This window comes from Bufo bufo, chromosome 2 (assembly GCF_905171765.1).
Source record: "Bufo bufo chromosome 2, aBufBuf1.1, whole genome shotgun sequence".
NCBI lineage: Eukaryota > Metazoa > Chordata > Amphibia > Anura > Bufonidae > Bufo > Bufo bufo.
The window spans coordinates 664227155-664241399 of NC_053390.1; the positions used below are offsets into that span (position 1 = coordinate 664227155).

The 14245-nt window shown below is 41.8% G+C and overlaps 1 protein-coding gene across 1 annotated transcript in view; it reads right to left on the reverse strand.

The window, feature by feature from the left end:
- PDGFC (platelet derived growth factor C) overlaps positions 1-14245 on the reverse strand; it is a 308542-nt gene that overhangs the window by 10081 nt on the left and 284216 nt on the right. The window contains exon 5 of the mRNA XM_040418582.1: positions 6323-6530. Within this exon, the coding sequence (XP_040274516.1) occupies positions 6323-6530 (208 nt within the window). The remainder of the gene's footprint in view (positions 1-6322; positions 6531-14245) is intronic.

The window sequence follows — 14245 nt, forward strand, 5'->3', positions numbered from 1 at the left end:
ACACTTGCGTTCGGAGCAGATCCATCTGGTGTCTGCACAGACGGATCCGCTCCTATAATGCAAACGATGGTATCCGTTCAGAACGGATCCGTCTGCATTATATTTCCCAAAAAAGTGTGAAAGTTAGTCAGACGGATCCGTCCAGACTTTGCATTGAAAGTCAATGGGGATCCGTTTGAAAATTGCACCATATTGTGTCAACTTCAAACGGATCCATCCCCATTGACTAAGGGTACTTTCACACTTGCGGCAGGACGGATCCGACATGCTGTTCACCATGTCGGATCCGTCCTTTCGCTATTTCGCCGTGCCGCCGGACCACCGCTCCGTCCCCATTGACTATAATGGGGACGGGGGCGGAGCTCCGGCGCAGCAAGGCGGTGCACGGCGAAAGCCACCGGACTAAAAAGTTGGACATGCACGACTTGTTAGTCCGTCGGCTTTCGCCGTGCACCGCCGTGCTGCGCCTCAACTCCGCCCCCGTCCCCATTATAGTCAATGGGGACGGAGCGGCGGTCCGGCGGCATGGCGAAATAGCGGAAGGACGGATCCGACATGGTGAACAGCATGTCGGATCCGTCCTGCCGCAAGTGTGAAAGTAGCCTTACATTGTAAGTCTGGACGGATCCGTTTGCCTCCGCACGGCCAGGCGGACACCCGAACGCTGCAAGCTGCGTTCGGGTGTCTGCCTGCTGAGCGGAACGGAGGCCAAGCGGAGCCAGACTGAGGCATTCTGAGCGGATCCGCATCCACTCAGAATGCATTGGGGCTGGACGGATGCGTTCGGGGCCGCTTGTGAGAGCCTTCAAACGGAGCTCACAAGCGGAGCCCCGACGCAAGTGTGAAAGTAGCCTAACTGAAACAGGCTGTTTTTCAGCTGATCCAAATTTTAGGACCACATGCCTTTAAAAAGCCAAATCTGTGCAAAGATGTGGATTCATTGTCATTTTCTGTCAGGTAGTCACACGTTGTGATGACAAAGGCCAAAAAACTCTCCCTTTTTGAACGTGGTCGGGTTGTTGAACTGCATAAGCAGGGTCTCTCACAGCGCGCCATCGCTGCTGAGGTGGGACGCAGTAAGACAGTCATTTGGAATTTCTTAAATGATCCTGAGGGTTATGGAACATAAAAGTCAAGTGGAAGACCCAAAAAAATTTCATCAGCACTGACCCGGAGGATCCAATTGGCTGTCCGTCAAGACACTGGACGATCCTCGACCCAAATTAAGGCCCTTACTGGTGCTGACTGCAGCCCCATAACCATCATACGGCATCTGAGACTGAAGGGCTTCAAAAAACGTCTTCAAGGACCTCGTCTCCTTGAACGCCACAGAACTGCTCGTTTGGACTTTGCAAGAGAGCACCAAACATGGGACATTCAAAGGTGGAAGAAAGTTTTATTCTCTGATGAGAAAAAATTTAACCTTGATGGTCCTGATGGTTTCCAACGTTACTGGCATGACAAGCAGATCCCACCTAAGATGTTTTCTACGCGCCACAGTGGAGGGGGCACCATAATGGTCTGGGGTGCTTTTTCCTTCAGTGGAACAATGGAGCTTGAGGAAGTGCCGGGGCGTCAAACGGCCGCTGGCTTTGTCCAGATGTTGCAGAGAGCATTCCTCATGACTGAGGGCCCTCGTCTGTGTGGTAACGACTGGGTTTTTCAACAGGACAACGCTACAATACACAATGCCCACAGGACAAGGGACTTCTTCCAGGAGAATAACATCACTCTTTTGGCCCATCCTGCGTGTTCCCCTGATCTAAATCCAATTGAGAACCTTTGGGGATGGATGGCAAGGGAAGTTTACAAAAATGGACAACAGTTCCAGACAGTAGATGGCCTTCGTGCGGCCGTCTTCACCACTTGGAGAAATGTTCCCACTCACCTCATGGAAACACTTGCATCAAGCATGCCGAAACAAATTTTTGAAGTGATAAACAATAACGGCGGAGCTACTCATTACTGAGTTCATGTTTGGAAGTTGGATTTCTGTTTTGGGGGGGTTTAGTTTTTTTTGTAGTTGTGGATCAGCTGAAAAACAGCCTGTTTCAGTTTATTCGTTGTTTTCATTAAATTGAATGCTCAAAAAATGTTTTCTCACTCCCATTTCTTCTTGTTGCATGTTGAAGCTCTACTTGGAACCTTATTAAGATCCAGCCATGCTAAATATGATTTTTTTGCCATTTTTCAAGTGGTCTTAAACTTTTCATCAGGACTGTATAATGACATGTCATAGAAAAATAGCAAGAAATGGGAAAGGGATGTATATGTTTAGACTCCAAAGCAGAGCACGTGGTTCTCTGTACACATCAGCTTTTCTCCTGCTCAACATGCTGAGACTTGTTCCTGGATACATCCAGACATCTGGTTTATAGAAATGCTTTACCCTGTGGTTTATTGAACTCTCTAACTCCACTCTAACATATTCATAAATAGCACAGCAAAGCAACTAGGACAGATTCTGCCTACATTTCAGACATTTTCACCTTTCAGAAAAGATTCATGATTCCCCCAAGACATCACATAGTCAGACTTCAACAGGACGTCAGTGACAATGATGTATCGGCTGGAAATACACGAAGAGATGCTTTGGCAGTGATATTTACTTACTATTTGTTTGTGAAAATATTGACTATTGCATACACCTTGTGGGACTTGCCATTAGTTTGATGTGTAAAACTGCAGCGATGCATGAGAAAAGCTGAGCGTAATAAAAGAATACTAAACAAGCAGTTTCCTATACAAACATTTCCTAGAGCTGGATCTTCAAGTATGAAACAATACCAAATATCCAAAAAGCATCATAAAGGTAATCTGTTCTTTAAAGGGGTTGTCCGAGACATTAAAAAAAGTCAGGGACACGTTTAAAATAAAAGTAATAATAAAAAAAATTATACTCACTATCAAGAAATCCTTATGTTCCTCGCCGCCACTGCAGCTATGATGTTTTGGCTGTACTGATGACGTGCCGTATACCGCACATGACGTCTGCAGCCGAACACTGATCTCAGCTGTCAATGGCACAAGACCACTGAGGTCATTTATGTGCGGTATACAGTATGGACACGTCACTCTATCAAAGTCCGGCTGGGAGGACAGTGCAGCGGGCTGGAGCAGCGGGAATTCAGGAAGATTATTATACTTTCTTTATTTTACTCTAACAGTTACGCTGCCGTAAAATAAACAAATAAACAAACAAAAAAAAACTGATTTAGGGGGTGTCTAGTGTCCAGGATTAGAAAAAAGGTTCTGTTTTGATTCTCTTCTAGTCCGTTTTGCAGCTACGTCACATTCAGTTTAACACAAGGACGAGCAGCAACATCAGACACAACCATGGCTCTTTTCTCTGATTTATGGATAGTTGCCAGGGACCCCCAGCCTAGCTTTACTAATTTTGCCCTATCTTCCCAATTTAAAGTGTGGCTGTGTTTTTAGGGTATCTTCACACACAGCAGATTCTGTTACAGAAATTTCTGTGACTGAAACCCAGTTCCATTGATCTGGATGGGGCTTGCAGAAATCCTTGTGCTTGCTGCCAAAAACCTCATTCAGATGAATGGAACTGATTTTCAGCTGCGAACATTTCTGCAACAAAATCTGCCACGTGTCCAGGCACCCTTACCGAATCCCTATAAAAGATTTCAGAATTCTCTTATAGAGATGGCAGAATTCATAGATTACTTTGAGATTTGCAGCAATGAGTGTACAGGAGTTGGCATTTTTTAGGAAAAAAAAAGGGCATAATTATCATTTGTCCCTAACAAGAGACCACGAGCTGCTGCTCATTTGCTTTATTGCCTTTTGTTTGGGAGTGACCGGTCATGATGGGATTCTACAGAAACGATAGCTCCAGATTCTGTTCAGTCACATTGTTACACCTACTGCAGTACATATTATTTACTGTATGACTGCCATCAGTGTTACTATATTTACAGAGGCATGGGCGTAATTACCAGGCTAGCAGGCAGAGCATTTGCTATGGGCCTGCGAACTAAGGGGGCCCCTTTACACTCAAATATAATGACTACTGCCTTGAAGGAGATTGTGTATTATAATATCATGTGTACATTATACCAGCATCTGCCTGTACTGTGACATCATGCGTGCATTATACACCTACCAGGACAGCAGTTTGAGCATTATCCATTACTGTGACATCACTGTTTGCATTCTATCTGTTCTGTGGACAATGTGAGTATTAAAGGGGTTATCCAATTTCTCAAAACCCCCCACATGTGCCGGGCCCCTCACCAGTAATATACTTACCCCGCTCCCCTCCTGGTCCCCACACCGCCGCTGCTGCTTCTCCCTGCACACGGATGAAAACATCCGGTGTCGGGGGAGAGCAGCCAATGGCAGGCGGGGACGGGAACGGGCCTCCTAGCATCACCTGCCATTGGCTGCTCCCCCCGACACCGGATGCAGGGAAAAGCAGCAGCAGTGCAGGGACTAGGAGCGGGGCCGGGAGCAGATTAAGTATATTATAGGTGAGAGGCCCGGCACATGGGGGGGGGGGGGCTTTGAGAAATTGGATAACCCCCTTTAACTCTGTTCTGTGACACTACTATGACAATGATGCCCTTACTATGACATTATCCCCTTACTGTTACACCACTATGTGCATTTTTCCTGTACTGTGACATCACTGTGAGCACTATCCCTCTACTGTGACATCATGTGTGTATGATACTCCTACTGTGACATCACTGTGTGCATTTTTCTTGAACTATGAACATTATACCCTTATGCCTCATTCACACATCAGTGTTCGGTCAGTGATTTCCATCAGTGATATTGAGCCAAAACCAGGTGTGGCTCTAAACACAGAACAGGTGCAGATCTTTCCCTTATAACTCATGTCTGTGGAGGCTCCAATCCTGGTTTTGGCTCACAATCACTGATGGAAATCACTGACTGAACACTGACAGTGTGAATGAGGCATTACTGTGCAAATTTACCCTGTTCTGTGATCACAGTATTATCCTTGTACTGTGACACTACTAAGAGCATTATGTCCTTACTGTGACATCACTGTGACCTTTATCCATGCGCTGTGGCATCACTGTATTATCTATGTACTATGATATCACTGTCAGCATTATCTTTATACTGTGACATCACTGGGTGCATTATCCATGCGCTGTGGCATCACTGTGAGTTTTATCTTATGTACTATGACATCATTGTCAGCATTATCTCTATATTGTGACATCACTGTGAACATTATTATCTGACTGTGATATCACTGTGAAGATTATGCCTATTATATGACATCATAGTGTATATTATCTCTGTGCACTAAAATAATCATCAAACTTTCCAGGGTCTGAACTTTATGCTAAAGATGGTAATGGTGGAGTAGAGCCCAGTCCAAGTTTTGGAATGTGGCCCCATGGTTACTTGTTATGGTCCTGTACATAAGATGAATATTGCTTCTCATGGATTTGCTTTCATTATGAGTGGCAAATTCTTATTATATTTTCTTTAATAAAAACAGATTTGATTAAAAAAATGTATTAATTAGGTTTTTAAAGACCTAATTGAAAGCCTCTCTACCCTGGTGTAGCATTACTTCTTCTATAACACCAGAAGCCATAGATGTTTGTCAGCTTCTTCCATTTTTCTGTCAGGGGTTAATGTTTTATTTTTCTAGCTGTAACCAATAAGATTCTTCATAATAGGCTTACGTATTTTAGAAGGGCTCACAATTTGGAAAGGGGTAGTAGAGGATTTTATGCACAAGACGTGTTTCTTGTCAAGGCTATAACTGGAACTCTTACAGAATGTTAAATAGGACACCTTAGGAGAAAGGGGATGGCGTTAATTATCTATATTTATGTGTGTAGTAATGGTTTACGGCCTATAGCTTCTATAAAATTTGATTACATTTTATTACTAAAGATGGCATCTTGTACATTAGGATAAAATGTGAGTTTTCTCTTAAAATGGTATTTATATAACATTTATAAATAGTTATTAAAGCCTTTGCACAAGAAAGACTAAAGTTTATGTACGGAAGACAAGTTGATATGGCCATAGGTTTACGTTCCAGACCTTGTGTTATTCTATATGTAGACAGGAATAGAGAGCAATAAATCATCATGTGTGCTCAGCAGACTACCATATACAGTACCTCTAATGTTTCATAGAAAACGATTAAATAAATAATGTAAGCATTCAGTGGAAGCGACAACTTATGAGTCCGGTGTTACATATATTATATACAAATAAAACATTAGCCAATTGACTTTGACACTAATTAAGGATTCATTTTAAAATGCCTCACACTTTAACATGCCCTACAGCATGCTACACATACCTCTTGATTTTTTGCCGTGTATATAGGATTTCCCAAGTACTTGCCATGATGGCCTGTACAATTCTTCTAAGTCCAACTGCCATCTATCTGGTTCAAGGTATCGCATTACTTCTTCCACAGTCCCAAATCGAGCAACAGTCATGCTTAGTAAATCTAAAGGCAGTGCTGATGGGGGTAGCACTGAGGGGATGACTGGTTCTGCCTGTTGCTGTGAATAGAACACATGAATGAGAAACTTTAAAATACTCAAGAATTATTGCAGATTTAATGTATGGATTCTTGACAAAGTGTTTTAGAATTTAAATAACACACTCAGTCCCTTTTATTAGGGTAGTTATACATTCCTCAACATTTAAATTACAACACCAAGAAGGAAAAGTCATGGAATGTTGTAAATCACAGGATTGTTGTAAATCACAGGCGATGGCAGCATATTTATACCATGCAGGCTGCTCACAATTGCACGAGCAACATGCAGCCTGGCAGTGTCCTATTAAAAATGGCCCCTGGGTCACTTTGGAGAAATGGCCATATCACTGGTTCCAGGGCTAAATCACTGTAACGCCAAGCTGAAGTGAAGACTAGAGGGGTCTGGCTACTGTACATTATGCCACCCCACACTATAATCCTGGGTGTCGGACCATTGTGACATTCACTTTTGAAGGCCTCTTCATGGTGTTGCTCACTTGTTCTTCATAACAATCTTCAGCTATTGTTGCTTCCAAGACAAAAGAGAGAATCATCACTGAAGGGAATAGACCTCCATTCCAGCTTTTATAGCTGTCTTGCTGTGCACCATGATAGCCTTTGAGAGCAGTGGCTTGAGGTCAATGAAACAACTGTAGCTGGACATCTAGCTCATAGCCCAATGTCAAACAAAAAACTTCTGATGTTTTGTCTAGACATTGTTTGCCACCCTAGACTTGGGATGTGATGTCCAATTTCACTTGCAGTACAGAATAGATCACCACCATTCTTCAAATTAGAAGATATGTTTGCCCAGTGGTTCATATCTAAACATCTCTTGCTGTAGTTTCAGTTTGTCAATGATTCCCCAACCACAGGACATGCAAAGTTTAACAGTGATAACATCTTGGCCTAGGCGTGTAGCAATCTGCTGGAGTAAAAAAGCATGGTCTCCCAGTTCAAGGATTCTGTCCTTCTCGGTTTCTGACAAGTGGCGATAACTGGCAATAGACGAACAGGAGGCATCACATATTTATCCCACACAAGTTGATATGAGGTTTCATGAGGTTACTTTTGAGGTTTCATGTGACTAAAAAACTTTGCTTTCAATCTGGTTTTTATGCTCCTCACACATGCCAAACATTGGAGCTAGGTGCTTGAAAATTCTATTGTTTATTCTGCAGATCTTAGTGACACCTGCTACTTCCTTGATTTGCATACCCTTACGGCTTGTCCTTCTTGGTGTTGCAATTTCAAGGAGTGTAATATACAATTTCGCCCTATAGCAGCCCACTATCTGCGACTTCGCCCCGCTCACGTCAAGTCTAAAATTGTGGGTGTGGCATGGGCGGGGAATGGTACGGGCCAGCAGGCCTGTCTCATTCCCCATTTTCTATGCCTGTTTTAGGCGTAGAAAATGGTCTAAATGTAAGACAGCTCAGAAGCTGTCTTACTTGCTGGACAAGCATGATTTCCAAACTAAAGAAATGTTGTTTCTTTAAAGGGAACCTGTCACCAGTTTTATGGTGTCCTAACTAAGGGCAACATAAATAAGTGATTGATTCTCTTAGCACAATGCTGGGTCACTTTCTTTAATTGACCCAGTCAATCTGCCAACATCTTGTATTGAAAAGCTCCAGCTGATAATGATGAGTCCTGAATATTCATGAGCTCCTGACTCTCCCCGCCCACCTGCTGCTGAGTGACAGTTTGTTTCCATATGAACCAGCAGCAGGTGGGCGGGGGAGTGGCTATAGCTCTGAATTAAATATACGCTGGACTCAATGACATCACGCCGGACTCAAATCAGCTCATTAGCATGCGGCATGCGGCATCTTTGTGTGTATATTATGAGGTAACCATCTGTCACACCAGTAAGTGAATACATCTAAGGCACTTTTTAGTAGTTAATGATTGTATATAATTAGTTAGATTATAATCAAATATCCACATGACAGGTTCCCTTTAAATATCACTCCATAAATTAATATAACATACTGACTACTCTAAATGGAATTCAATTTCAGTAAAGTGTTTCTAATAACTAATGCTAGAAAACTGAACATATTTGAATACACTAAAAAGATTTATTTTGTAACATTTCTACAAAACATCCCAAAGAAAAATAACGACATTCTCTCATTGAAAACACCCAGCCTTTTTGCCATGTATGGAAAAATTTGTGCTACTGAATATTACTTTAACATTTGTCAGGATTTAAATTTGTGAGGCAAGTGCAAGTTGAAGTGTCCAAGAAGAATAAAGCATATTGGCAGATTCATCATAGACCCATGCCTTGAAAAGTAAGGGGATTTTATAGAATGTGCTATAAAGCTAATGGTAGCAACTATACTTTGTATGTTACAGGAAAGGGGTTGGGGTGGAGGGTTTAAGCTGTCAAGTCATTATTATCAAATTCACTTTCCCTCCATTCTGTAAACCATTCTCATTTATGACACAATTTCCAGGAACCAGCTCAATAAATGTCTCGAAGTGAAAATGTGTAAAACATGTGAAGTTGTTAAGTGTGATTTTGTTTTAGTGTGCATCATATCAAGCATCTAGTGTTCATCCCATCACCGTGGTGTTTAAATCAGAAAAGTAGTATTAACCATTTGATTTACAAGCTAATATATTAAACAAAATGAGGCACATTTGTTTTTCATTAGTAACATAAATTACACAGTCGAGTCACATTATTATGACCACTTCCTACTTTCAACATCAACAGTACTACCCTGGCTACCCAATAGAGCATCTGTGGGACCACTTTGATTGTTGTATTCTATGGATCCTCCACCACACTCCCTCCAGCAGCTGGTTTATACTGGAAAAAGTATAAATCTGAAGGTGTCAGCCCTTTATAGAATGATGAGAGGGGGGAGTTGCAGAGAGCGATTAGAAGAAAGCAAAGCTATTAAATATTTTTTCTCCAGTGTATTTACTGAGGAGAATAAACTGTCAGATGAAATGCAGAATGTAAGTAAATGCCCTATTAAAAGTGCTCTGTCTGACCCAGGAAGAAGTGCAGCAGCATTTTAAAAAGATTAAAATAGACAAATTACCGGGATCAGATGGCATACACCCCTGTATCCTAAGAGAATTGAGTAATCTCATAGGTAGGCACTTATTTCTGATATTTAAGGACTCTATATTGATAGGGAGTGTTCCACAGGATTGGCGCATAGCAAATGTGGTGAAAATATTCAAAAAGGGTCCAAAAACAGAGCACGGAAACTATAGGCCGGTAAATTTAACATCTGTCATTAGTAAACTGTTTGAAGATTTTATAAGAGATGCTTTATTGGAGTGCCTCAATGAAAATAAGAGTATAACACCGTATCAGCATGGCTTCATGAGGGATCGGTCATGTCAAACTAATTTAATCAGTTTCTATGAGGAGGTAAGTTCTAGACTTGACAGCAGCGAATCATGGGATGTCGTATATCTGGACTTCTCCAAAGCATTTGACACTGTACCCCATAAAAGGTTAGTATATAAAATGAGAATGCTTGGATTGGGAGAAAATGTCTGTATGTGGGTAAGTAACTGGCTCAGTGATGGAAAACAGAGGGTGGTTATTAATGGTACACACTTAGATTAGGTCACTTTCACTAGTGGGGTACCACAGTATTGGGCCCTATTCTCTTCAATATATTTATAAATGATTTTGTAGGAGGCTTGCACAGTAAAATCAACATTTTTGCAGATGACACTAAATTTTGGAAAGTAATTAACACGGACGAAGGATCTGGATAGATTGGAGGCTTGGGCAGAGAAGTGGCAAATGAGGTTTAACACTGACAAATGTAAGGTTATGCACATGGGAAGGAATAATGCAAGTCACCTGTACATACTAAATGGTAAAACACTGGGTAACACTGACATGGAAAAGGACTCAGGAATTTAAGTGGACAGCATACTTAACTGCAGAAGCCAGTGCCAGACAGCAGTTGCCAAGGCCAATAAGATTATGAGGTGCATCAAAGAGGCATAGATGCCCGTGATGAGAACATAGTCCTGCCTCTTTACATATCACTAGTCAGACCACACATGGAGTGCTGTGTACAGTTCTGGGCTCCTGTGAACAAGGCAGACATAGCAGAGCTGGAAAGGGTTCAGGGGAGAGCAACTAAAGTAATAACTGGAATGGGGGGACTACAGTACCATGAAAGATGATCAAAATTAGGGTTATTCACTTTAGAAAAAAGACGACTGAGGGGAGATCTAATAACTATGTATAAATATATCAGGGGTCAGTACAGAGATCTCTCCCATCATCTATTTATCCCCAGGACTGTGACTGTGACGAGGGGGACATCCACTGCATCTGGAGGAAAGAAGGTTTGTACACAAACATAGAAGATCATTCTTTACGGTAAGAGCAGTGAGACTATGGAACTCTCTGCCTGAGGAGGTGGTGATGGTGAGTTGACTAAAAGAGTTCAAAAGGGGCCTGGATGTATTTCTGGAGTGTAATAATATTACAGGCTATAGCTACTAGAGATGGGTATTTGATCCAGGGAGTTATTCTGATTGCCTGATTGGAATTTGTTTCCCCTAAAATAAGGAAAATTGGCTTCTACCTCACAGTTTTTTTGTTTTTTTTTGCCTTCCTCTAGATCAACTTGCAGGATAACAGGCTGAACTCGATGGACAGATGTCTTTACAAACTATGTTGCTATGAAAATATATGTGACAACCTACCAGGACCTTATTGAGTCACTCTTATTGATGTTCCAGAAATATCTTACTGGGAAGACAGTTATGTTAATCAGACTTGTTAATAAAATGACAACCACAATTACCATGCACTTTGTGACAAGCATGTAGTGCTACACTTACAACCTATAATGTACTGTCTGACTATGTCTGATAAGTTTTAAGAATGTACAGGCACAAGACATGCACACAGTAATACACTGACACACGATGTCCATCAGAAATGCTGAAAGACAATACCATTCACTAAGATGGATACCTTTGGGTGCTATCCAGGCAGTAAAACAAGGTCATGGTGATAAACAAGACATGCACAACTCCGCTTCTTGACTCACACTGAGTAATATGTACTATGGCTTAGCAACTTGGCAAACAAATGTCTAAGTCTGTATTTTTTTTCACCTTGCTTTTTACTAGGGTTTTTTGAGCCATGGTACTGTACATTGCTTTGTTAAGTGCTATTGTGAAGAAGCTTTATTGAATTGTACAGTCCTCACCTTTTGACAAAACATATTTTGCACTGAGAACACTTCTAGTCATTATTCCCATCCAAAACACTGAGGACATTTTGACAAGATATTCCATTCAACATCAAGTACTTTATGTATGTAAGATGTCCTCTTCATTTTTTAGAGAACATACCTGAATTCCAAATACTGTAGATTTGTCTGGGTAAAGCTTCATCAAATAATGATAGAATTTTCTTTGTGTCCAAGTTCATCACCTTTTAAAAGCTCTCTACATACTGTTAGTGAATGGAATTATGCTTTTGTTATGAACAAAGTGAAGAGGAAAAAAAATGAAGAAGAAGGGAGCCAGAGGTCAGAGGCTAGACGATGCGCATACTGTATTTGCGCAAAACGGCAGTCGCTGCTCTCATGTCCGCGTACTTGCAGATTCGCTCCTGCCTATCGCTTTTATATGAAGAATAAAGGATTTCACTTCAGCAGTGGTGAGTGCCGCCCTTCTTTTTGTTTTTCCTCTTCACTTTGTTCATATCATGGGACTCATATTTTAGGGCAGAGCACCACGTTCACTGGCTGTATATATTGACAGAGTCGCCGTGGACCCTGAGCACCCCCACGCTACACACAGCAGTGCCGCCATGCTCTCATCTATCTATTTTGCATATGTTTTAGTTATACCTGGTCTGACGGCTGAGACCCCCAAAGTTTCAGAGAATGAGGGGGCTCTTTGAATGGAGTACATGTAGTAGAAGTGAATGGAGCAGTGGATCAATATGTACATGACCACTTAATTCAAAGAGGGGACCACATGTTTTTGTTGATAACTGGGGGGTCAAAGCAGTCATAACCCCTGCACTCCCATATTTATATTATATTTATTTCTGCCCAATCTAACGACGCCTATTCTCGCGTTGTTAGCCGGCGCATGCGTAATAGTTACTGTGATGCCGTACAAGGAATGGGCATCGCAGTGCGCATGCGCCGGCCAAAGGAATGAGTGCGCAGGCACGGGATATCGGCAGCATAACAAGTTAGTACAAAGGCGGTCAGAGGGAAAGGATGGGCGGGCAGAGGGTAGGAAGGGGCGGGGTGACGCAATGAGAAGGCTGAGCAAGCAGGGCACCTAAGAGAGTAACGCCGCCCCTGGGCACTTGCGAGCCCTCATTTGCATATCTTATAAAGATCGTTTTTGAGGGTTCTATAAGTCCAGGATTGATGCCAGATGTAACGTTTTTATTAACTGTATGCATGCTAGGGAGCTGTGGGAAGAGTTAAAAAAAAGTGAAATGCTGGTGACAGACTCCCTTTAAAAAAAAAAAGGAAAAATGATGATTCGCCCAACACTAGGTATAATGAGAAAAAGGCATGACTGACAGAATAGTACAGTACGTATAATTACTGCTTCTGCATTCACACACCTTCCTTTTACTATAGAAAGAAAAACTGTGTGACACATTAGATAAACGTTTGCAGATCCCACCAATTTAGCCAAGATTAGCCTACCACCTAATGTGTGTAGACGGAGGTCACCCAAGTCTTCCCTAATGGCAGACGTCAGGAAAGACGAGGAACGGACATTTGGACTGTTGTCGGGGAGATAAGATGCTGCCTGAGGTGTCTAGCTTCCTCCCTGTTTCCCATTCTACTGATATACATGCAAAGGTGAGCTTATTAAGCATGTAGATATATGCAAGAGTCTGGAGACGTAGGATTTGTCCATCCTTAACGTTGCTTAAGTTTGGTTAAGGAATATGGACTTTTACACATCTCAGCATATGTTGAGCCAAGAGGATCGGTAAGGAGGGACACATCTGTGTATTTATTGTGTATGTAAACTGCCTGTCATAGCTCATGATAAATGGAAGGTGAAACTTTAACTAAAAGAGCGCCAATCGACTTGCTATATAGTTGATCAGCGCTAATTTAGGGTGCGACAACACAAAGAGTTCATGACATAGTTCATGCTACATAGCCATGCTGCAGTCAAGTACCGAGCGGCTGTATGAGCCGCAGCAGGTTCCAATTACCCAATTAGGACTGCACTGTTTAGTTGGTCTGCACGGTTAACAGCCGCGCAGTATTGCACGTACCGTTCACGTGAGGGGTAGCACTATAAGCTCACTCAAAATGATTTTATGCATACAATATAAATTGTTAGCATTTCTTACAGTTTGATGCTTATTAATAGCCAATAATACGTGACTGATGGAAGACCTGTTGGCAGTTTTCCCTGCTAACTACCGTTCTACCATGCTGTGCAAATTATCACATAGTTCACAAGTAGTTAGCAACAAGGATTTCTTTTATAGCTGCCCATGAAATATGATAAATATGACCTGGAAAGTATGAACAGCAACTCATTTATTTAAAGAGATCAGGATGTAAGATTCGCAAGAAGCAGGTAAACATCTGGCAAGGAATAAAAAGTGGCACACATACAAAGAAAATAGTATCAAAGCCAAAGTAGAAATGAAGACCTGCTCCTGGAATAAGAAGAAAGCTAATTATTTCTCATAATTACATGGAAAAAGACCAAAGTCCTGGCACT